Raw genomic sequence first — 26,260 nt, 5'->3', positions numbered from 1 at the left:
ATAACGTCTCCAAGGTAGTCCTAAAAACAGGTTTGTGGGTGTCAGGAATATATTCGGCTTCCAGAGAGCTCTACTCAAGTGACTAGCAGCTTGTGATCGTAAACATTTATGTTGATTGCCATTGCTATTGCAACATTCCTAAAACCATTATTTTGTGATGTTGTGCTGTTTTGCTGATTGACAGTGCTGTCAGTCTCGTCCTAAGGCTGGGCTGAATAACTGACAGTTGAAACATTCCTTTAACAATATTATAATGATCTCCATTTATCTTGATAGTTTGTTTGTAGTAAAAGGTGGAGCGTGGATGGTAAGGATTTCTTTTCTACTTTTTTTTTCTCCACTGCTTCTTTTGTTCTAATAAAATTAAGTAGGAAGATGCCAAGGAAGGGTAGATGTAACGTTGTTGTCATATTTTTTTCTAGCGTTGATGCCGTATGACAGCTTTTAATTATAGCCAGCTACTTACTGGTATAGTGACCAAGCAGTAAAATACAGTGGGAAATTAGTTTTCTGTAAGTACTATTGAAATTGATGGAGCAAGTTAGTTACAATTAACAGAAGTTTATAATTGATTCCAACAGGTGCTGTCACATTTTGAATTAGGGTATATCCAAGCCCTGTCAAAGGCCTTATCAAATAAAATAAGAAACAACAGGGAAGTGCCTGATTGCGCTTGTAGCAAGGAAGCCTCTGACTGGCTGGCCTGGTCTGGTGCTGTAGAATGTACATGACCATTCTAAGTGCTTAGCAAAATATCTGCGAGGGAACAGAAATTTCTGCTATACCTAAGGTCTATTTATGGTTTTACTCACAGTAAAACCATACATAGACTTTAGGTGTAGCAGAAATTTCATTGGGCTGTCTGAAAGCTTGAAATAGATGCTGAAAAATAGGGGAGCTATGGGGCAGGTTGCCTGGTGAGGCAAGGTGGCAGAAGCAAGGGTTCACAGTAAACAACAGATTGAGAAACAGAAGGCGAAGGGGGGCTCTGATATATGGGTGGAGAAGGCAAATGCTAAAAAGGAAGGTGGGACTGAATTTCACATCTTGAATTAAATAAATCAGCCAGTTCTTTGGCTGTGGTATTAAAGAACTCTTAGAAGAAATTCATGTGGTGGAACTAAACATGAAGTCTGTAAGCTCCCTTTCAGTGTCCTTGCCCATTCAGATTATAAAACAGCTCTGGAGCTCTCATGTTGCATATTTTATTTTAATTGAAACATTTCAACATCTGTATACAAACAGTCGTGGTTTTATACTTTAAGTTCAATTAGGTTTATTGAACAAAAAGTTACTATAAGAGAAAATGTTCTGTGCTTTGTAAATCTCAGCTTCCATGAAGAATGTTAGTTCCAGATGTTAAACTGTTGTTTTTTCAGAAGCCTTGTTAAGTTGCCAGAACGTTTTGATTTTTTGAATGATTTTCCAAACCCCAGCTGATTATCACAACATGTAGGAATCCAAATTCGGAGTTTGGCTATGAAGTCATCTCAGCAGCTGCAAGAAATATGTGTGAAGAGACAGGTTCACAGAATTATCCTCCGATGCCCTTAAAAGGTTTAAGAAAAAGGTAAATGGCTCTTCCTGCTCTGCATAACACACTGCTCCTGGTATTTCATCAACATTTAAATCTACCACTTTTGCAGCACATATTAAGCTTCATTAATTGTGTAACATGTTTAGGGTGTGTGCCATAGCCCAAACTTGTAATGCTTAGGACCCCACCCTGAAATTAACAGTTCATGCTTTGAAATTAACGGATTACATTGGGGTACTGTTTTAAGTATGGCTTGTTGATATTGCAAGATGATCTATGAAAGACTGAGTAAAAGTAAACAACCCCTGACCGTTAAGTCCAGTCGTGGACAACTCTGGGGTTGCGGTGCTTATTTTGCTCTATAGGCTGAGGGAAACGGCGTTTGTCTGCAGACAGCTTCCGGGTCATGTGGCCAGCATGACTAAGCCGCTTCTGGAGAACCAGAGCAGCGCACAGAAACGCCATTTACCTTCCTGCCGGAGCGGTACCTATTTATCTACTTGCACTTGAGGGGGACCGAGCAACGGGAGCTCACCCCGTTGCGGGGATTCGAACTGCCGACCTTCTGATCGGCAAGCCCTAGGCTCTGTGGTTTAGACCACAGCACCACCCACATCCCATTATGAAAGACTGAACTTTGGCTCAAAACAATGGTCTGGTTTGGAGTAATGTCGTTGCTTATGAGAAACCTGGTTTGTGAAGCCAGGAACAAGCATCAGACTTGTGTTCTCCCTTTCTCCTCCCCTCTCACGTGACACATTGGTACAGAGATCCTGCTTTGTTTTAAAGCCAGAGTTCCCCACTACACCCCAAATGGATGTTACATTACTTAACTAATCAGGGTATTAATCCAGAATACTGATCAGGATATTAATCCAAGAAGCAAAAGTCACGTCAGAAGAAAAGATGGAAGGAGGAGGCAAACAATTAAAGAGCTAGTGAGCTAGGAGCAACTTCAAACGTGTCTTGCTGAGCCACACAGGTGGGTACTACAAATGCATTATATTATTTGGCACCAATGGTATCTGTATAAGCAAGATTCATTCTGAATTGAACACCTACTCTTCCTCAAAAGGCTTCCAATGGCATACTCAATTTCATTATCTTCCACAATGCAACCAATATTTGTTTTGTGGGGTGGGTGTATCCAAACCAGACCATTGTTTTGAGCCAAAGTTCTTGTTTGTATTCATTGAGAGAGAACACAATATATCTTGTATGTATCAAATAACATTTAAAAAAACCTACGGTTTTGACCCCATCATTACTACAGGCCACTCTCCATTCTGCTGAGCCCATTTTTCCTCTGATAGATTTTCTTTAGATATACCACATCAATACCGCATTGGACAAGAAGCAGTTGTGTAAAATATCTGCATTTACTGTATGTAGATTAGAATAAAAGTTAGCAGCTTGCCCAATAAAATCCTGGCCGATTTGCACTCGGATCATCCAGATCTACCGGTGGCCATGCAAACTTCTTTCTTTAAAGGGACATAGTTAAGATTAAGTTGCTGTGATATTTGTAAAAGGAATAACATCTGGAAGAGAGCTAGATGTGAAAGTAAGATCATTTAAGGCTAGCCTGCATTTTCCAATGAAGTCACTCATGCCCATGAAGGCAAAATTTACTGCTTTGTGGAATGCAGGTTATTTCCCGCCCCCCCCCCCATGCAAATATCAACAAGGGATCCCAGTCTCTGAGTGATTATCTGTACTCTTGCTGCATCATCTCATTAGGTAGCTAATCCCCACACCCCCTCAACATGTTTTTAATGATTACAATTTCCAAGGTTGGCGGTTCAAATTCACGTGATGAGGCAAGATCCCTTTGCTCTGTCCCATCTCCTGCCAACCTAGCGGTTCAGAAGCACACCAGTGCAAGTAGATAAATAGGTATCGCCACGCTGGGAAGGTAAGCAGAGTTTCTGTGTGCTCTTGCTTCTGTTGCGCCAGAAGTGGTTTAGTCATGCTGGCCACATGACCTGGAAAGCTGTCTGCATTTTGAGTCATTGCACATTGACTTCCAGTTGCAGTTGCCATTCATGGAGACGCTTTTGGAAATGCGACACTACTGGCAAAATGAGGATGAGTCAGCCTTTTTTTTTGCATGCTGCTGTGAGAACAGCTTTAATGAGTGTCCATAATGGCATCCCAAAATAAATAAATAATGCAAGCCCCTGTTTCCTCTGAATTCTGCATCTGGCACCAGCATTCGCATGACTATTTCATTCCATTTTACATGGCACTCCTGTCTATCTCATGACTACAGTGCCTGTCATATAAATAAGTCCTTAAGGCTGTCTCCATTGCAATCTTTCGACTCGCTTTGAGAACCCTTATTTTATTCTTGTCCCTGGATTGTGTACAGTGGCGTAGCGTGGGGGGTGCAAGGGGTGCCAGCCGCACCGGGCGCAACATTTTTGGGGGCGCACTCGGAGCTCTCTGCCCCTACCTGGTCCTGGCTCACTCTCTCTCACAGTGCTGGCTGTGCGAATCTGATCCGAGCTGCCGGGTCGCCGCCCACTGTGGAGGGGGAGGGTGCCAGGCGTGCGTTGCGGAGCGGAGAGAGAGCGAGGGAGGGACTATCTGAGGGAGGGAAAATGCAGCGGCCGCCCAGCGCAGAGCTGAGCGCGGGAGAGAACTACATCCGACCAGCCCAGTTTTGGAGGGAAGGTGTTAGTTGCGGCGGAGCCCTGGCGCCCCGGGAGGCTGGCCGGGCTGGTAATGGGGCTGGCCGGTGGCGCCGCTGCCATCCTGCGGACAAAAGGGCTGCCGCCCCCGGCCGAGCCCCCCCCCCCCCCCGCAAAACCAAGAGCAGCTCTCTGGTGCTCGAGGGCTTCGCAGGCCCTTCATCCCCCCTCCATTGGCGCCTCAGCCCCCAGCCCTGCCTGCGCGGCTCCTGCGTCTGGGGGCGCGCTCGCGCGGATGGGGTGCCGCTCCCCGCTTGCAAATGGTGCCCGTAAGGCCACATCAGAGACGCCCCCGGGACCCAGTTGCTGCCTTCTTCCCCGCCATGTGATTAAGCCTCGCACTACTTTGTGGCAGTGGTGTAGCGTGGGGGGTGCAGGGGGGGCCGGCCGCACCGGCCACAACATCTGGGGGTTAGGGTTAGGGGGCGCAAATCCACGGGTTAGGGGGCGCAAATTACTTGCCTTGCCCCGGGTGCTGACAACCCACGCTACGCCACTGATTGTGTAGAGTAGTTTTGAAGCATTTTCAGCCAGAAGTACAGTTGTTCTAATTAAGAGGAACAGAGATCACTACTTTGTCAAAAAAGCAAGATTTAGAAGAGTTACCTGGGTGTAAGTCCTATGTGGCATTGAGAAGAGAGACGTAGGATTAGTAGGCATTTGTTTTTTCTCCAGGCGTCAACCGAGTTGGAGGAATGTACGCAGCTTAGCTTTCCTCTGATATAATAGTTTCGAAGAGATCAGGGTACATTTTGCCGTAGTGTCTAGCAATATGAGTTTATTCAGGCCGTTTGGCAGACAACCCCGTGCTAAAAACTGTGAATCATCCATTGTTGGCTGAATCCACTCTAGTGACTAGTTGCTAAGAGATTTATCAAATGTTCACAAAAGCTTAAGACTGTGTTTGCTCCAAGGAAGGATAGATGTATAAAAACCGAAAGATTTTTCACCTATTTTCTAAACAAACAACTCCCTTTCTGTTGTTATAAGCTGAACTGTAATTAAATAGGCAAGAAGGGATATTTCTTGCTACATGGGATTCACAGTTCACGATTTGCTAGGGAGGAGAAAAATTAACGCAACCATTTTTTAAAAAGCTACACGTAAGCCACCTGAAGCTGCCCTAGACCACACATGTATTGGAAAACGTCACTGTGAATCAGATTGTCTAGACATACAACCAGAAGTATTTATTTCACTTGTGACATCACTTCCCACTTACAGGAGCTTTTGTAGCAGTTCCAATGTAGAGTGTGTCTCACCTGGACTTTCTCTTAAAAACTATATGAAATGGTTGCTGTGTTGATCAGATTTTCCCCCCACTACTTTTTTTTTACAGCCGAGTATATCATAGTAGGAAAGAATGAAACCTCTTTATAGAGCCCTATAGCCCCTTGAAATGAATAGTCTTCTTAACAAAGGAAAAGCAGTTTCTTTTCTCTGTTTGTCCTTTTTCTTTCTTTGGCATTGGTCAGAGAATGCCAACCCCTCCCGTCATCCAGCTTGCCTGGTTTTGTTTCCTTCTATTTTTCATGGGTGGTTGTGAACAACTTGTGTTGGTCTACTTTTTACCCTACCCAGTGCAACCATGTTCCTGTGTTCTGAAAGGCGTGTCCAGATTTATCATGAACTAGGAAGGTCATCTACATAGTAACAGAAGCAGATTTAGACACAGAAAGGAAAATGCAACATTGAAACCAGTAGAATCTTGTTCTGAATAAGCAAGGACTGTGCTTGCATCTGTCTAAGTTGCCAACAGAATAGTTTTCTATCTTCAATGCTGGGGGGGGGGGGGGGAGAGACACACCACAACCCACATCTTTATGCAGAGGTCTAGGTTTACTTTATACAACACACACTATTTTCTTTAATAAAAGTTTTAGGAAAATACACACCTTTGGGGTTATTGATATATGTTTAGAAGGGAAAATACTATAGGGAAAAGTACTATAGCCCACCCTTAGGCTTCCTACCATGTCTCCTTCTTTCCTTTTGTTATGTTTCTGGCAGCCTCCCTACACAAGTTTATTTAAATTTTGAAAAGGTAAAGGACCCCTGACAGTTAAGTCCAGTCGCGAACAACTCTGGGGTTGCGGCGCTCATCTCGCTTTACAGGCCAAGGGAGCCAGTGTTTGTCCACTTCCGCAGACAGTTTTTCCGGATCATGTGGCCAGCATGACTAAGCCGCTTAATGGTGAAACAATAGCAGCACACTTGACATGCTTTTGAACTTCTAGGTTGGCAGGAGCAGGGACCAAGCAACGGGAGCTCACCCCATCATGGGGATTCGAACTGCCGATCTTCTGATCGGCAAGCCCTAGGCTCAGTGGTTTAGACCACAGCACCACCCGTGTCCCAGGTTATTTAAATTAGCAATAAGTTGTTTGAACTTAATCTTGGCTTCCATTGATAAAAAGCAGAAGTTTCGCTGGAATCTCAGTGAAAAGGTATCACACATTATTCTCTAATAGCAAGTGGTATGAAGATGTATAGATATAGATATTCTTTCCAGTTCTTCTGCTCCCTTTTAAACCATTGGGATACAAAGATGGGAAGTATATTATGTACATATCTGTTGTTCTTGTCTTGCCTTTCATGCTCTTTGAACAGCATGAGCCCAGGGTATAGCTTAAACTGAGAGTACTAAATCACTATCCAAGTGTCCTTATCAATCTCTACTATGTACTTGTATGGAGCCACTCTTTGCTTTAGTGCGCACAGTAGCGGAGGTGAACCATGCCAGTCATTTGTTTGTGCTGTAGTGATTCTGCTGTAGATAGGTAGTTCTCTTGTTTCCTTTGCATTGTTTTTATTGTCAGAACTAGTCAGCGTGCCTGGGGGGGGAAAAGCCTCTTTCCTGTAAGGGGCATAATCATTGCAGGATATCACCAGTTGTTTATTTGTAAAGCATATCCCACTTAGATCCCCCCAAAAAGAAACTTGAAGTGGCAACAATAAAATATACAGGCTTCCCTTCATTTACACGCATTCAAGTCATGCACCACTGCGCATACGTGCAGTGCCAAAAACCCAGAAGGGGGGGAAGAAACCTGAAAAGCTTCAACAAAGTCCCACGGCACCTCCAGCTTATAAGGAGACTCTCCTTAGAGCCCAAAGGGGGAGTCCTCTTCCCACTCCTGGAAGGTTATCCTCACAAGCCAGAGGGGCTGTGGTGTGTTCCTTTTTTATGTGTGCAGGGGGCCAGAACATAACCTCTGCATAAATGGGGAGTCACCTGTACATACAATGTAATCAAAGCAACTAAACTACCACCATAAAATACCAACATCAGAAAAACAATACCTCCCCAAAACAAAGTGAAGGCACAGAAAAAGCAAAACAGCCTTAACATACTCATAATGAGGAGATAATGTGTTATTTTCAGCTAAATGCCTTCTTAACCAGGTTTTGGTAAATACTTAAAGCTGTGTAGTGCTGGGGGGGGGGTTTGATCAATCTCCGCTAAAAGGGGTGGCTGTCACCACCAACCAGGTCTTACTCCTTGTTGGTCCCTGCTGAGCCTCACGTGGCTGAGGAATCTGGACCAAAGTCGCAGATGATGAATGGAACATGCAGGAAAGAACACATAGAAGACAGGACCATTCTGTTCCTTTCCTTTCTGATGTGCCATGTCTTGAAATCGAGACTATGAGCAGAGCCTGCTTTCATATTCAACTGCCCCTAATAATTTTAGACACTTTTTAAATGAACGATAATAACACCTTGTGGCTCTACCTTGGCCCTTCCCTTCCATCGGTGGTTGTCTGCTGTGGATTATTCATTGGGCTTGCATAAGGCTGCTGTAAGAGCTTGGAACTTAGAAAGAAGATGGTAGAAAATGTCCACAGGCCTGGCCAGCCCATGCAGGTAAGAGTCTGCAGCCTGATGGGATGACAGAGTGAAAGCCATTCCCAGAACCTTCTGCCCTGGTGGTCTAACCAACCCATGCTTAGAAGTGTTCGGCATGTCAGAGAGATTTCCAAAAGGATTAATGAAATGCTTTTTGGAGCCATTGGTTGCTTTGTTTTCAGTCACTTCTTATGTGAATGCTGCAAATATAAAACACTAGGTTTTCTCAAGGATGGAGGATTCCAGCGCTTCTTTCATTGTAAAAATGCCCCTTGTAATAACCACATGTTTAGTTTGTTGCACATCTTGAATGAATTTACTAGTTTTCCATGATGCTATTGTTTTCCGTTTTGTGTGATTTCATAAATTGCAACATTTCCATTCCTATTCAACACCATGGTACAGCAATGGGCGTTGTAAAGGACTGAGAAAGGAATGTTTAAAAAGTGTGTGTGTGTGTGTGTGTGTGTGTGTGTGTTAAAAAAACAAGAACATGTACCTATTTTTCTACTTGCACTGTGTGCTTTCGAACTGCTAGGTTGGCAGAAGTTGGGACAGAGCAACGGGAGCTCACCCCGTCTCAGGGATTCGAACTGCCAACCCAAAGCATATGGACTATGGCAGACCAACTGAAGCCTTTTGGAGACTAATGTATTCAGAAGAAGAAGTTAGGAACACTTCAAAAAGTTTAGAGCTGGGATGGAGAGCTTGAGGTCTCCTAGAGGTTGTTAGTCTCCCAAGTCCCATCAGCCCCAGCCCCCAAAGCCAATGGCCAGGCATGATGGGCACTGTAGTCTATCAACAATTGGGTGACCAAAGGTTCTCAAACTCTGGTTTAGGACAAAAATGTTTTAGGAAACATGGAATCTAGATAGCAATTTGAAAAGGCCCCAATATAAGACTTACAGCATTTAGTCTTGCTCTAATACTGTTGGTATTCTTGCAGGCACAAGTACATACAAGCTGCCTTTTCTCCTGCGATACTAAATAAACATTGCCATTACATTTCCAACTTTTCATACTGCATATGAAGCAAGAAGAATCACATCATTCCCGCAGTTATATTATTATTTAATTCTCCTCCTTTCTCCCTTTGTATTTTAATTAATTTGATAGTAAGGCTTAAGGCAAAGCCTTTTATATTTTCTTTAAACTATTTTTGTAGAGTACTTCATTCATTTTAGGTGCTTTTTAAAAAACAAAAACCACGATAATAATTAAAAGGAGGGACTCGGCAGTAATCTACACCTAAAGGATATTCTGGGCCCTTTAAAACAGAGCAGCTTGTGATCTCTGGAATGGAGCAAGCGTTCTGAATACCTTGCGTCAAGCCCTGAACAAATAGCACAGAAACAGCAGTACTGTACAAAGTGAAATCTGACATCTCAGTGTTAGGGGAAAGGAATGCTCCTGTATGGCTTGATTGTTATCTACATCTTCAAGTGGGTTTATTAGCAATTTAATGGAATATTGGTTATTCAAGGGCAATAGTAGCTCCAGCTGAAATGTCCATTATACTCTCTTTTTCCCATGCACTTTGGAATGAGTAGAATGTGACAGCTGAGCTTTCAGCAAGCTTCATGAATTTTAAATACTTTTCACTGCAAAAAAAGGAGGGGGAAATGGGGCACATGGCATGTGGTCAATGGTGGACTTGGAACTAGCAGTCAGTCTGGGTATTATGGGATATTGGGTGTCTCAAAGATAATGAATGCTTCGCTTATGCAGGTGCATTCTTGGCCTACCGTACAGGTCCCGGCAGAATAGACTGTGCCTCTCTCAGTCCAGCATCTAACAATTGACCATTTTGTAATTGTGAGCAGAAAAGTATTTAGAATGTTGCTTTCTCAGCATACTTGTCTAAGATTTACATTTTCTGTCATCGTCTCTATCCAACCAAATATTTACTGGTATTTTGCAGCTAAGTATCGGCAAAAGTTTTCCATGCCTCCGCAACTTATTCCCGTATTTCATCATGTACATTTTGACCAGAATTCTCCCTTCCTTAAACCCTCCTTCACCGTTAGGCCTCAGACTTTTTAATAATAATTTTTCACCCTTGTTCTAAATAATATGCACGTATAAAGCTGTAATCCATTAATGTAATATTCACACAGGCTAAAAATAGCACACACGTATACCTAAGTGACGGTGTTGTTTAAAGAGCCCTTCACATGCCTGTTTTATAGCTCTTGCATTAAGCGCTTTTCAAATTAAAGGAACAGTCAAAAACTGCAGCATGTGGGGGTGGGGGCTGCTGATAGTGAAACTGATGTGGGGAGCAGAACTGTGAATCCTTATGACTTTATGCTTAGGATTGGTTGAAGGAGAGAGATATGTCAATTAAATCAAGCAGAACACGTGAATGTTGTGTGTACACAAACATTCTTTGTTCATGGAAGCAACCCAGCCAGATGGGTGGGGTATAAAAAAAATAAAATAATAATAATAATAATAATATGATGATGATGATGATGATGATGATAAAGATGAGGATGAAGCAAACAGTTGAACACTCACATAGGAAAATTAAGAGTTTCACTTACAAACGAGAAAGAAATTAAGATTTGAATGCATGCTGCAAGCTCATGTTTAGAGCTTGAAAACATAACTCACAGAGTTGCTTGGACATCTGTTTGACATGGAGCAGTAAGGAATGGGCATCCCTGTGGAAAGCAGTGATGGGGCCTTCAGGATATCCAGTACCGCTGGCTTGCTTGTTTCACTAATATCATCAGGTATTTCTTTAGAGGTGGTGCTAATAGGCTTGTTCAGCATTGCCATTTGTTCCCAAAGAACAGGGTTTAGGGGACAAGGATGTATTTTTACATACTTTCCTGTAGTCTATAGAACCAAGTTCTGAACAAGGCATTCACAGTGGGAGAAATTCAGCTCCCACCGAATGACATTTCAGCTCCTGTGTTGGGTTAAGTTAAGAATACTTCTTTGCTGGCCATTTTCTAGGGGGTATGCAAAGACCAACAGAGCCATGGCGCTTTTTTTTTTTTTTTTTTTTTTGACATAGATCAGGCATAGGCAAACTCAGCCCTCCATATGTTTTGGGACTACAACTCCCATCATCCCTAGCTAACAGGACCAGTAGTCAGGGATGATGGGAGTTGTAGTCCCAAAAACATACAGAGGGCCAAATTTGCCTATGCCTGACACAGATCCAGGCATTTGTTCAACGTTTTCAGCTTCAAGCCAGTTTTATAAAATGTTGTACGCTTTTTGCACCGGGCAGCTAAGAAAATAAAGGGTTCATCTCCCTGTTTCTTTTCCCTCCCTCCATTCCGCTCATCAATCTGTCATTTCTGTTCTCATTTTGAAAACATTTGTTTTGTTGCCAGAGTTGAGATAACCAAGTGCCAATAAATAACTTTTTAAGAAATGGCTTTCATTTAAGGCACATTGGCACAACTGTGGAAGGGATAGATATTTTACATATAGCAGCTGAGGCAGTTGATGAACTGCATCTATGCAAAGACTAATGAGTTCCATTTTAAAGTGGAGGGGCTAAGGAAATAGGATTCTTATAAATGCCATCAAACACATTTAATATCCTTTTTCTTCAAACGTAGTTCAGCTGGCTTAAGCCCAGAGTCTCTCGACCAGATTTATTATGGATTAGATGCATTCCATCTCACAACAGGAATGTGCTTATTTGGGGTGGGGGAATCACAGCACAGAGCAATAAAGGCTTAAGCATTCAGCCACTTGATATATTAATGGGTAGCAGTTATTATAAAAGCCTTCTGTTGTGTGCTCTTAAACTTAAAATTGACTCTACATGCATCTTTCTTTTTCAAAGGGCATGTGTACAAATGTAGGCCATTTTCTCTTCTTCTGTAAGCAAACATACAATTTGCTTTCTAGGGCGAGCTTAAAAACACAGTTGTGAACTTCTAACATAATATAATTTAGTGGACATCAGAACACCAGTGGAGAGCACCTGATGTTCGGAGCTTCTGATATTATAAGCCCATTCCCCACTGCACCGATCACAAAATTCCTCGAGTAGTTTAGCAAGCCTTTATACAATAAATAAAATAAAATAAAATAAAATGAGGGTTGGACTTCCCTTCTGACTCTACAGTTCTATGATTATATGCTTCTAAGGAAGGCTAAATTGACTCAAGGGCTTCAATATTGGATCTGGTCACAGGGGGACCTAAGTTAAGTTCAGGCTCAGTTAAAGGGCTCAGGTTCAATGCCTTCTCGGTCATACTCTGTTCTGTCTGTGACACTGCGGGAATCTGAGGTCATGAAAGTTTTCCTGTTGAAATCTTCTCCCACCCCCACCCTCCGGAGCTGCTAATAGTCCACTGCAGGCAGTTGGGGGGGGGGAGGCAAGTATAATGGGGTTACATTAAGCCCATTAGCAACTGGGGGTGATCATTTTGAGCAGAAAGAAGTGATGCAGGGAGAAAATAACTAACCTTTATTGTGCTCACATATCTATCTACTATCTATCTATCTATCTATCTATCTATCTGGTCACAGTTATTCAGGGTTGCACCTAGCTTTCACCCAGAGAGAGAGAGAGAGAGAGAGAGAGAGAGAGAGAGAGAGAGATTTTAAAGTTTGAAACAGTTCATAATATTATTAATGGGCATCGAACTAATATGATCAACTCAGGTCATGGCTTCAGGGTTTTTTAAAATGAATTCACTGTTTTGTACCACTACACTCATTTTTCTTTACGGGTGAAATAATTTTTTAAGTCTGATTCATATTGATTCAATATTTAAGCTTTGACACTTGCAGGCGAATAGATTTTTTAAGAAATTATGACCTAGCTTATGGTTCTCTCTCTACTTAAATACATCTGTCTCATCTCTTCTGTATCACAAGGTTAAACGAATCTCAGCCAATTCACTTGGTATTGCTATGCCATCACAGGCAGCGGAGACATTTGCTTTCTTTGTGGCCAGCATAAGCCTTGGTACTCCTAAGAACCTGCCTTTTGCTTTACTTCCACCTGCCTTATCATATTGATGTGACCTCTTCCCATGGCAGCGAGTTCTGTATACTGATTGTTATCCAGGAAAATCAATGGAACCTTAGGGCCAGTTCTCATGTTACCTTTGTGACTTGTTTTGTCTTCACACATGAGGGCAGCTCATATGGCAGTGAACTAGTAACTTGAATTTTGCAACGGCAGCAAGATCCATGATTCAGAATGGTCAGTGAAATTGCTAGACCTATGGTGTCTAAAAGTATTTTTGTTGGCATCCGTTGGGAGACAAATGAAAGAGCATGCCTTTAGGGGTGAAGTCAAACCGTTGGAGAGTTGCAGTGCTTGCTGTGGCTGTAGAGACCAATACAGGAGAGACATGTTTTATTGCAGGTGGGGCAGTTAGATGTGGCATCCAGTTTTGCTGCCACAGGTGCACCATGCTGTGTGTTCTCTCTTTGCTCCTCCCAATTGTCTTTCCTTCTCTGGTCACTGCTGTGGATAAACAACCTGACTGTCCCCAGGCACTGAGATCATCTGCAAGGGATTCCCATATGGCAGGGGTTAATGTTCCCAGCCTGCATGTCACTTTTGCAGACATGTTTGTAACACAGAGTTGTACTGCCAACACCTGAACTACTTGCTACAAACAAGCAAGGACTGTTTTGTTAGTTGTGCGGAATCACGCCACCTTTTGCATAGTAAATGCCCATGGCACACCAAATTAGATATTTAATGTCTATCAAGGAATAAGTGCAAAAATCATAGCAGAGCAATTGCAAGTTTGTCAAGGAGTGGGCAACTCATAATACCCAAATTGTTAATTTACTATGGTGGTCTATTTGCGTGTCAAGACCCTGCAACCACCCCCTTGTTGAAGAATAAACACACAGGACACAAATATTAGGTTAATGTTATTGGGCAAATTTTGGCCACAACTTTATTGATTACAGAATGTGAGCGGTATTGGCTTAGGCATTGAATGAACCCGACTATATCTGACTCCTGCATTGCACAGGGAGTCTGGTAAGGGTAAACCACCAGAAGGGGGAGCCCCGTCAATGCAGACCAACTCGAGCTCCCCCAGGTGTTCCTGATGGGGTTGTGGCATGGCCCTAGCCCAGCCCCGGACTTCGGACAAGATCCACACACCCCGGATTCCTTTAACAGAATACCCTTAAGCTTGGAGGGGCAGGTGATGGCCACACCTCACCTCCCCCATCATAAGGTCAAACAATGCCTAACCGCAAAACCTTACAAAGTTGTGATGATTGCTACGAGGTAGGCGAAAACCAAATGGCCTCATGCCAATTTTGCCAAGTGGAAAAATTCCTACCAGGACCCTCAACGGCCATGCCCCCACCAGCCAGAGGATTGGCTGGCTGCTCGTTGACATGCCCGGGATCCCCTGGGCAACGCGGGACTTCGTCCCCTGCCCCGGAGGTGAGTGGGTGGCCACGCAACCCACCACAACTCCTCCCCACAGTGAAGTGGAGCGGACTTCCTGCCTGCCCCCCATGCATTAGCACAATTGACAACTTTTAATTGTAAGATTAAAGATGGCTTCTGGGCACAGAAGTTTTCTAGTTCAGCAGTGGTGCTGTAGTTAAGGTGCTTGCAGTGCTTTTATGTGGATGCCCAGAAGACTTTACAACAGTTTCCCAGAAACTTACATTCAGTCTTGCAGGGCACGCGTGACTAATGTCAAAGTGTTGCCTTTGAAATGCATTTTGGGGACTCTTCAGTATCACAAAGCAAATGAGGTACTCAAAAGTCCAAGCTGTGCAATAAATCTTGAAATATTTTATTTGGTTAACCCCTCCCAACTGATTGATTGGGGGGGGCGGAGGGGGTTTTTCCTTTCATTTGAATCTACCTTCACAAAAATAAGTAGACTTTCCTAATAACACCAATCATCAGTGTGATTATGCCAGATTAAAAGTTGGTTTTCTAAACTTGGCTAAAAAAGCATATCACCTTTAAATAATCAGGACATCTCTTTTTGGTTTGATTTGAGGATGTTCCAGTACAGATACAAAGCCGAACAATATGCATGGTTAAAAACTGTGCCTAGGGCTGCAGCCTTTAAATGAAATTCTAAAATGTGTCCTTTTCCAAACAGGTTGAAGTAATGAAGAGAGCGCTTGAAAGCCTTAACCTGAATATTGTAGAGATGACAGATGAACATGCAACCCTAGATGGAGGAGATGTTTTATTTACAGGTACAGTAAAATAAAATACGAAATTTTGCCACTTAATGTTTTGGCTGCACAGACAGCTTGATGGTAAGGTACTGATTTAAAAAACCCATTTCCCGTTTCTTTTTACATTTTCATTAGTTAATTTGCTTGTCCAACAGTAACATGAGACTTTGAACACAGGAAATCATTTCCTAATGCAATAAATTTCCTGACATCAGAATAACAAGTGAATTAGGAGAAGTAAACTAAGTTTGTTGTTGTTTATTTCATTTTTATCCCATCCTTCCTCCCAAAGGGGTCTGAGATGGCAAAGCAGTAAGACAACACAATTACAAACAAAATAAGAGCATTAATAGTATCTAAAAACAATTTTAAAGTGCTGTCAACAGGAGTTGCTCATATCACACAGGTACCCTGAGTTTTTGTATGTGTTTATCAGTCTGCTTTATTTCATAGGTTGCTTGGAAAAAATAATGTTAGTACAGTCATACCTTGAAAGACTTGTGAGATGAACGTTTTGGCTCCCGAACTCCGGTTTGCAAACATTCTTTGGAACCCAAATGTCTGTTGCGACTTCCAATTGGCTGCAGCCAATCAGAAGCCGCGCCATGGTTCCCAAATGTTTTGGAAGTTGAACGAACTTCTGGAATGGATTCTGTTCGACTTCCGAGGTACGACTGTATTAAGATTGTATCAAAGGTCAATTATCCAGGCCCCGCTGCTCCTTCTCATTGCCGTTGCTGCTTGTTGACCTGCCCCTTTTGAGCTAGGGAGCAGTGAGATGGTGAACAAGAAGCAATGGGAACCTCCAGAAACCTTGCTGTCTCTCAGTTGCTGTCACTGGGAGATTATGCTGATTGGGCACAGAGGGAGAGTCAAGTGAAAAAAAGCTGGCTTCACTCTGAGATGAGTAGCTCATTGAGATGATCGTGCCAACACAACCTAGGTGTAGCACAGGTTACTGTGCTGATCTCAAAAGGACAGGAGACCATGCAAGAACAATAGTACTTTTCAAAGGCCCCAGTGTCTATTTCTATGTATGTATAAGCCTTCTGTTTATTTGGAGTATTATTCTTTTGTCTATCTGAAGGAAGTGATGGTGTTATACTTGTAAGTTACTATTTCTAAAAAAAATTAAACTATAATTAAACTTGATGTTGCGAGATGGCGTGTGTATGTTTTCAAAGGGCATTTCTTAGTTCAGTTTACGTATTCAAATGATGTTAACTTCAACAAGATTGGACAAAAACAGTAGATTATCTTATTGCATACGAACTCAATCATGCCTATTAATATTTTCTTTTCTCAGGCAGGGAGTTTTTCGTTGGTCTTTCAAAGCGGACCAATCGACGTGGTGCAGAAATTCTGGCAGACACCTTTAAGGTTAGCAGAGTTGCAGAATCACCTTTGTGTGGGGGATCCAATGCATGGTAAAGTTTTGCACACTGTGTAAAAGGAAGGAGCCAAGATATATGCCAGTACTGAGGCATTTTCTGTGGAGAATTCAAGGCATTAACACAGTGCAAGGACTAAAAACAAATGAGAGAGATTACTACAGTTCTGTGCTATAATAACATATTTATTTTTTGTTAGTCACTTTCAATTTTTTTTTGGGGGGGGAGGCAACATTGCCTGAATGATCTTGTACCTTACCTGATTCTGAGGCTGTGAGGCTGGAAAATGGATTGTTCATCTTTTCTTACTTCATTTTTACACTATAAATAAAATTCTGCTGAGGCACACAGTGTCAATGTAGGAAAGAGGACAGAGTGCTTGTTTTAAATTGCTGAGACCTGGGTTCAAAGGTCCACCGCACCATGAAACTCACTGGGTTCTGGTGAGTCATGATGACAAGACATGGTTCCATGAGAACTTGGAGAAAACGTGAGAAAAAATATATAATTGAAAAACATGTCTTATGCTGCAATCATATGCACAAGGTACTGGGAGTGCGGGACTTAAATCCAAATAAACATGCATAAGATTTGCAGGTTACAGCTCATCTTTCATTTTGATTTAAAAAGTGGTCGGCATTGCCGGAAAGTTGATGTTTCAATATTTCTTCTGTGTCTGAACATCCTTAAAGTATGGATGGAAAATGTTTTGAAGATACATACAAGGAATAAAGAGAATTTTGTTCAGTCTGCATTTTTAAGCAGACTGACCTAATTTGCACATCCCAGACTAATACACTAATTAGAACATTATTATACTTCTGATTTCCTCACTGCTCTGAATTTTGCAATCCAGAAACATTTCCAAGTTTTTTTTTTAATTGACTAGTTTAGAAATGCTTATTTTAAATAAATATTTTGTATAATATACAGTACACTTATTTTGTGTTAATTTACATATTTAAATACTCACGAGTATTGGAATACGAATTCTTGCATGGGTGGTGGTGAAAGTTGTAAATTGTAGATCAGTGTGGAAATGGAATGGGAGGAGGCTTAGGTCTAAACACATGGAAAAATTAACATGGACTGGGAATAAACTGATCCATCCTATCCCTACACATGAAACATTTCTATTAGTGGTGCTAAGCAGATCCGACGCAGAGCAGGGGTGGAGATACCTGCAACCCCCATGATGTCATTAGATTAACTTCCATCCGCTCTAGCCAGTATGACCAATGATCATGGATGATTCGAGCAGCTAATAATAATAATAATAATAATAATAATAATAACAACAACAACAACAACAATAACAATAATAATAATTTATTTATACCCCACCCATCTGGCTGGGTTTCCCTAGCTACTCTGGGCGGCTTCCAGCAGAATATTAAAATACAATGATTCATCCAGTATTAAAAGCTTCCCTAAAAAGGACTGCCTTCAGATGTCTTCTAAAAGTCCGATAGTTGTTTATTTCTTTGACATCTGATGGGAGGGCGCCACTATCTAGCTTAGATGGGAGTCTTCCAAGGAGCCATACATCAGATGTTCAAGCTCTTTGGAGGACGAATGGAGTAAAGTATAATAAATCAATAATTTCTGAAATCATAATTGAAATATTATTTTGAATATTATATCCTATCCAAATCTAATTTTAAGAATGGCAATCCACTGGTTTCAGTATAACCTGCTTCCATGGAAAGTATTCAGGAGAAGGGTGCTTGTTACTAGGAAACTGTTGTGTCCTTTTTATGCTCTTAGCCACTCAACATTTCTTTTTTTAGAGGCTCTTGAAGTCAAACTGTCGATTTTATGGAGGCTTCTTTTGCATGTTAATGAAGCATTTTTTTAATCTACTTTTTTCCTGAAACAACAATGCAACTGAAGTGCACGGAACGACCCAAAACTCTCCATAGAAAATTGCTGTGGTTCTAAGAGTTGACTCTACATATATCTTCAAGACACACGAATTCATTAATGCACGGTGGTGGGGGATGCAATTTATAATTGTGCTAGTTTACGAGATTACCAGTCTAATGCATTTCCTTTGCAAATGCCTAATTTCTGTACAGGATTATGCCGTTTCTACAGTCCCTGTTTCTGACTCCTTGCATCTGAAGAGTTTCTGCAGTATGGCTGGGCCAAACCTCATTGCTATTGGTTCAAGTGAAGCTGCACAGAAAGCCCTCAAGGTAAAGCATGCTAAAAATAGCCTGTGCTTTAAAAACATTGCTTTTAGACTCAGTGTTTCCTTATAGACTCTGTGTAAGAGGGAATCCGGCCTATGCAAGCTGCAAGCATCAACAGCCTCAGCAACTTCAAAATGAAGAACCGTTCCAGCTGTAATATTAAATACATCTTTGTTATTCACTTTTTTTTTTTAAAGGGCCAGTAACGTCAGCTTGAGGGGTTGATAGTTTTGGGGATCATGGCAGATGTGCAGGGGGAAATTAACACTTTCCTCTCCTGCTGTGGTGCTGCAGAGAATCTGCCCCCCCCCCCAGCTATCATTTACTTGGAGTAAAATAAGCTGAATGTATGTTGAGAGATGGGGGTAACGGGAAACTGTGGGGAGCTGAATGAAATGGAGTATCCTGAAATAGGCATTGCCTGCTAACTGGAACACTGCACTGCACGTCTGCACGGCAGCATTTTATTATTGCAGGTCCCACTTGTGTTAGAGATGTAGCAGAAACCAAAAGTGAAGTAAGCAGTGTTTTAAGAAGGAAATAGCAGTTATGCATGCTTATTGTTAGTGGGACGCGGGTGGCGCTGTGGGTTAATCCACAGAGCCTAGAAATTGCCAATCAGAAGGTCGGCGATTCGAATCCCCGCGACGGGGTGAGCTCCCGTTGTTCGGTCCCAGCTCCTGCCAACCTAGCAGTTCGAAAGCACGTCAAAGTCCAAGTAGGTACTGCTCCGGCAGGAAGGTAAACGGCATTTCCGTGTGCTGCTCTGGTTCACCAGAAGCTGCTTAGTCATGCTAGCTACATGACCCGGAAGCTGTACGCCAGCTCCCTCGGGCAATAAAGCGAGATGAGCACCGCAACCCCAGAGTCGGTCATGACTGGACCTAATGGTCAGGGGTCCCTTTACCTTTACCTTTATGCTTATTGTTCCATACTCCCCTGCTCATCATTCTTCCCAGTCACTGCATAAGTTTCAGGCCGCCATTGTGTTCAGTTATAATATCTGAACCCAGGCCAAAGGTAAAGGTAAAGGTACCCCTGCCCGTACGGGCCAGTCTTGACAGACTCTGGGGTTGTGCGCCCATCTCACTCAAGAGGCCAGGGGCCAGCGCTGTCCGGAGACACTTCCGAGTCACGTGGCCAGCGTGACATTGCTGCTCTGGCGAGCCAGAGCCGCACACGGAAACGCCGTTTACCTTCCCGCTGGTAAGCGGTCCCTATTTATCTACTTGCACCCGGAGGTGCTTTCGAACTGCTAGGTTGGCAGGCGCTGGGACCGAGCAGCGGGAGCGCACCCCGCCGCAGGGATTCGAACCGCCGACCTTTCGATCGGCAAGTCCTAGGCACTGAGGCTTTAACCCACAGCGCCACCTGCGTCCTCGCCAAAATGCACATGCTAAAGTAGTCATCAGGTTTGGGGGTGGGCGAAGGGTTCTGCTATGATTTTTGAGAGCAAGCATGTAGGAATGTTGGCATCCTTGTCAGAAATCTTCGGGTCTTTGCTATTATTCAAGTAAATTAACTAACCTGTTTATGGGGTATGCTGTATGGGTTCATCTGGCCGTAGAGCATTTTGCTCAGTGGTACAAGCTGTATTGGTTGCAAGTCCCTCTCACTGTCACAGAGTGTATATTACTCAGAATAGGAATGGAATGTGGCTTCTATTCCTTATCAGTATAACAGTGGCATCTCTTTCCAAATTCCTGTGTGCTCTCGTCCGCTGGGGACCTGTTCAGCAAAGAGTGTAAGGGAAAGAAGGAAAGAAGGTCCAGAGAAAGTTGGTGACTCTTGTTTGGATCTTTGCCATCACTTTATTTAACTTAATTTTGGTGCCTCGTATGCTGCGTATGTGAGAGAGAAAGAGAGAGAGTGTTACTGAACCAGCAATAGAACGGCTTCCCTGAAGGCAACTTGCGATTCTGCAGTTTGAGCTGCCATCAGTTGAATCCAGCCAACACCAAGAATCCCAGGGGACAGATAAATCTTACATTCAGGATTCCAGTGCATACATTCTGAGCCCTCTGGTACTGAGGTGTCAGCTTGGAGGAGGAGGTTGTATACAAAAACTTACATGGGCAGTAAAAGACTGAACATTTCCTGAATTATTGTTATGCCCGACCTGTTTTTTGAAAACATATGGCTTGAAATACTCCCTCTGGTTGAGCATGCCCTCATAATTACTGATGCCTGCTGTCTGTGCTAGGGTTAGCAGCCTACTTTAAAAATATAACTGTTGTTGCTGAGGGAGTTGTAAATCTTATGTTTATCTCTTGGTTTAGGAAATGTGTTAAGTAAGGATGATTTGACCCTCCCCAACCAATAACTACACATTTGTCTGTGTTAACTGGAAGAAACTGTTACCTTAATTAAATTTCTTCAAAATGTCATTGATTTTTATGCACGGAAAGACTTTTAAAAAACATTTTTATTAGCAAAAACATACATACAAAATATTCAGAAAAAAACAAACAAACAAACAAACAATAAAGAAAAACATTATAACATTCATTTTGGGTTGAATCCCTTTTCCATTGTTGTATTGTTGACTTCATTCTACCTCATTACAGTTTTAGTATAAATGTTTCTATTTTCTACCCTGTCTTTGATTATTAATCCTCGTCTTGGAATGAGGAGAAAATACTTTGCTATCAGCAAAATTATTCAAAACACAGCCAAGTCTTGTTGTTGGAACCTTGTTTTATCAAGTACTGTAGTTATTAAACATTCCCATTCTTTTTAAATTTTATCTGTTAGTTGATTTCTTATTAACTCCATCATTCTTGCAAGTTCCAAGTACTCACATAATTTTAGTTGCCATCCTTCTCTTGATGATGTGAGTTCACTCTTCCAGTATTTGGCTTATTTTAAGCAGTGAATTAAGTGCAAAATAGCCAATTGACTCTGGAAACCCTATAGCTGATTGACAGTTCTAGAGCATGCATATTCTTAAATTCATGATTTGACTTCCACTACCCCCATCCACGAGCTTTAATTTCTTTCGGAATACCTCAGTACTAGACAAAAGCCTTTTTAATTAGCATATTAAGCCAGGCAGAGTACCGAAAAGAAGATGGGTAAAAAAATAAAATTCTGGCTGTGCTTCTCTTTGTTGTTCCTTAGCAGGAGTGCCACATGAAAGTCATTTCAAAGTCAATGTTCTTCAGTGTAGAAAGTTCATCTCACCCTGCTGAAAGAGCAAGTTTACAATGATACCTGCGTGGCTAGCTTGCTATATTTTAAAGTTGCAAAAACTATATCAAAGCAGAGGAAGATTGGAATTGAGTCATGCATCAGTGTAAGTCAGGAACCATTTAAACTGCAGTGAGGTTAACTGCTGGTGTCAGGCTAAAGGAAGGAGATTTTGAGATAGGCAGAACTCCTATCAAAAGCAGGCAATTTCTAGGGCAGGTGCTTAATGGAACTTGGAAGGAACAGGAAATCTTCTCTGTGCAAGAGTTCAACAATTGGCCTTCTGTGGCTGCTTGGCCTGCTTTGGATTAGCAAATCTGTTGAGCTGGGGAGACTTGTTTCTGTCTTCTATGCTGTAGTAGAAAAAGTTTTCCTACAGGACTAGCAAAAGACTAGGAAGGACTCCAGGGGATAGCAAGAACTATCAGGTGCATCTCTAAGCATGTGTCGTGCTGCCCCATATATTTGATCAAAAACTTCATGAATGATCAAAGATAAATAAATTAAAAAGCCTTCACTCTGGGTCGGACTAGCCAACGGAGACTTCACCTGAAGCACAAATAGCAGGGATTTTCGTTTTGTTTTGTCCAAACCATAGAAGAGAGAATGAGCGTGCCAAAGGTGATTCAGGCTTCCCTGCCACCATTATTTTACATAACGAGAAACACGCACCTTCATTGCATTCACATAACTAACGTCAGGACAAATGACGTCGAAAATGCAAACTTAAGTGGATACCCTTTGGGGAGCTCTGAACCAAGAACTAAGAAGAAGCAAGTAAGATGAAGATGAAAATATAGCCTAATTACTGCATTCCCTGCCACGATAGGGGAAAAGAATAACAGGAATATCCCAGGGCATGAAGAAACAGGCTTGAATTTACAATCACTCCACAAATTCTGGAAACTAAAAAATTCTGGAAATATACCGTAGCTCCATTAGCATGTGGCACCTGAAGAACTATCAAGTATATTGTGATGTAAGCTTTCACAGACTAAGAGTCCATTTCATCACTTACATGACATGGGCTTCTTGAAAGGTTTGCAATCATCAGGATGATGTCATGGCCAGATTTCTGACACTAGATCCCTTTGTAGAATTCCCCCATTGTAGCCTGAGTAGGTTCTGTTTTTCTTTGGCTGCTTTTGATGTACAGCAGAGCAGAAGCTGTACCCAAAGGGCTTGAATAATAGCTCTTTTCAGTGAAATGAAGTTTGGTCCTAAGGATGCAAAGGTTACACTGCAGCTCAGCCTGTAACTGAAATGGGATCTACTACCTAGAGCTCCATCTAGTGACTTCCCAGCAAGATCCAGAGGATTTCCCCCTCATTTTCTCTGTTTGAAAACAGAAGAGAAAAATGGTTTCTATTAAGATGAGTAGATGCTGCTGGGGGCATCAAACTGAATAAGGCTATTGTGAATGGCTCTTGTTTTGCTTTTTCCTCCTGTTTATAATTGCTGAGGTTTTGTGTAGCTCAGATTGTTTGTACTTGTTTGTTTGTTTGTTTGAAATGTTTTTACCCCCAAATTCCTTGATCTGCTGGTTTAACGACGTGGGTTGTGATGGTAAGAGAGAAAACTGAAGACTTGAGGAGGTATAGTACAGAATAAGGTATAGAAGAGGAACGGGGGACATGTGGTCCTGCAGAGGTTGCTGGACTCCAGTAAGCCTCCACCAGTATAACTAGTGGTCAGATACGACAGGAGATGTAGTGTAGCAACATCTGAATGATCATAGGTTCCCCATTCCTGGGGTAGTAAGACTCTTTAAAATTTATTAGACTACAATCCTTTGGAAAAGTACAAGTGCCATTACGATACGATATCTTTATTGTCATTGTCCCATACAGAACAACGAAATTGAAAAATCTGCATAAGACATTCAAAACCCAACAAACTGCTATCCCAGCTATTCCAACTTGGTTAGCCCCCTAAAAACTCTGATACCCCATTTTTAAATACAATATACTCCCATGCAGACTCCTTACAATGCATTTAAAACCAACATCGCATTTGGTAGAAACTGTTTCTCAGGCAGCTAGTCCTAGTCTTTATAACCCTGTACCTTCTTCCAGAAGGCAAAAGCTGAAAGAGATCATTTCCAGCATGCGCACTATCCTGCACTATCTCTGCAGCTTTCTTATGGCACCTGGAAGCATAGATTTGATCCAAGGTGGGAAGAGTGCACCCAATTATTCTTTCTGCAGTCTTTACAACCCTGAACAGCATTGTTTTTTCCCTGACCCTGCAGCTCCCAAACCACACACACAGACCATAAGTTAATATACTCTCCAAAGTACAATGGTAAAATGCTATCAACAGGTCCTTTGAGAGATTGTTTTTCCAGAGGATTCTCAGAAAAATATAACCTCTGCTGTGCTCTCTTCATCAGGTCTTTGCTGTTTTCTCCCCAGGTTAGGTCATCTCTCAACTCCATTCCCAGAAATCGAAACACCAAGACCTGTTCCATGCACTTCTCCTCAATAATAAGTGACTGAATATTCAATTTACATTTCCTTGAATGCGTTGGGACTTATTTCTGACTGATCATGCATAGGGTGGTGCTGCTGGTCTTAGTTTAATATTAATATTGCTTCATGCAGGTTGCTGGTAGAACTAGTAGTTCTTCCTCTTCTGGATGGGATCCAAAACCAAGACCCAAAGTCAAGGGAGAGAAGATATAAACATTAAGGGCTGGCACTACCATTGGGCAGAGTGAAGCAGCTGCCTCAGGTGGCAGATGCTGGGGGCAGCGGGGCCACAATGAGGCACCAGAGGACAGAGCTGTGGATTCCATGTGGCCTGTCCTGCACCGCTAGGCTAGCTTCCTGCCCCCAGGTCACCAGTGTTGAAGTAAGATTCAGTGATCTGTCCAGCTGGAATGGAGTGGGGTGGAATGTATGGGATTAAAAAAATAGGGATGACATGTTGTCTTTTGCCTCAGACAGCAAAATGGCATGGAGGCCCCGATAAATATCCATGTCTTCCAACATCTACAGAGTGTTTAATAGGATCAGTAAGTAACGGTCTTTCGTCCAAGATTTATTTTAGTGGCTAATGCTGGTTGTTACAAAGAAAGAAAGAAAGAAAGAAAAAGAAAGAAAGAAAGAAAGAAAGAAAGAAAGAAAGAAAGAAAGAAAGAAAATGAGGTAACTTGCACTCCCTTCCTAAATCCTCTTCCAGTAGGCCAGTAGTGCTTCTGACTCCCATCAGGAACTTTAGCTCTGAGAAGTCTGGAGCATGCTCCGTGTAACTTAGATTTCCACGTCAGCCAATAGATATCTATCTAAGTATTATGCTTTAAATGGCCTCACTATCCTGTGTTTTGTTTCTCGAGTCACTTTTTAGCGGCCCTTAGAGTCCTGCTGAGGCAATACTTGAACGGATGCCTATTTCTGATGTAATTCAGTTAAAGTTTCATTAGCCCTGGGGACACAGGCTAGACAAAATCACCACTAGGAATTACTGGAAGAACAAAAACCCACTTTATTCCTATTATGCTCTCCTTCTCATCCCTTCCTTCAAATGTAAATCCCAAGATTCTGCTTGTTTACTTAGCTGGCTGGGCAAACATGAATGTCCAGCTACCAGGCTCTGTCTAATCCTCTAGAGCTTGTATCAACTTTACCAGGCAACGTACTTCTCTGCTGCTTGCCGTAGGTGGACAGAGGCTCTGACTTATTCAATATCAAGTCCTGCTTCAAGCCATCTGTCATTTTCAGGCACTTCAGAGCTTTCCCCTTAGTTCCAAAAGGCTTTTGTACATGACAATCTGTATTCCCATTCAGGCTTAAGTACTATTGCATATGCGCCAGCAAAAAAACAAAACAAAACTTTGTGCATATTTTCTGGAATATTATATACTAGTTATTTTCCCGTTCACTAATTGCTGAGTTTACAGAGAAATGAAGAGGTAACATGCTTTACGCTTGAGACTTCTGGCTGGTGCTGATCATTGTGTGCCACTGAATTCTCCTCTTGATTGGGTTGGGTTCTTGGTGCAGATGTATATTGGACAGAACTTAGTGTGTTCGGCAGCTGCAAGAGAGGGAGATGGAGGGAGGGTCGGCAAGGGGCACAGATAGCCACAGGTTTGGTGGAACTGCAGCAGCTTGCAAATTTCTCTAGCATCTAAAACCCTATCTGAGGGTATTAGAATGGAGCAAATAGGTAGAGCCATATAACATTTCCTGGGTAGATTCTGTGAGGACTGCTACACAGAGATCTAAACGGTTTGGCTTTTAA

At 42.3% G+C, this 26,260-nt stretch overlaps 1 protein-coding gene and 1 long non-coding RNA gene across 6 annotated transcripts in view; one reads left to right on the top strand and one right to left on the bottom strand.

Annotated features, from left to right (window-relative positions):
• DDAH1 (dimethylarginine dimethylaminohydrolase 1) overlaps positions 1 to 26,260 on the top strand; it is a 125,574-nt gene that overhangs the window by 82,224 nt on the left and 17,090 nt on the right. For all 5 annotated transcript variants that reach the window (XM_083743564.1, XM_083743563.1, XM_083743566.1 and 2 more), the window contains 3 exons: positions 15,159 to 15,258; positions 16,547 to 16,620; positions 18,710 to 18,829. In XM_083743564.1, coding sequence (XP_083599690.1) covers positions 15,168 to 15,258; positions 16,547 to 16,620; positions 18,710 to 18,829 — 285 coding nt within the window. In that variant the 5' untranslated portion in view covers positions 15,159 to 15,167. The remainder of the gene's footprint in view (positions 1 to 15,158; positions 15,259 to 16,546; positions 16,621 to 18,709; positions 18,830 to 26,260) is intronic.
• Positions 1,197 to 5,216, bottom strand: LOC310846689. The gene is made up of 2 exons (XR_014565474.1): positions 4,837 to 5,216; positions 1,197 to 1,497 (listed from the first exon to the last, which is right to left on the bottom strand). It is a non-coding gene; the product is annotated as an uncharacterized lncRNA (long non-coding RNA).

The sequence above is a fragment of the Podarcis gaigeae genome, assembly GCF_964106915.1.
Source record: "Podarcis gaigeae genome assembly, chromosome: 6".
Taxonomy (NCBI): domain Eukaryota; kingdom Metazoa; phylum Chordata; class Lepidosauria; order Squamata; family Lacertidae; genus Podarcis; species Podarcis gaigeae.
The sequence above is the reverse complement of the archived record's forward strand: the minus strand, read 5'-3'. Positions and strand labels throughout refer to the sequence as shown.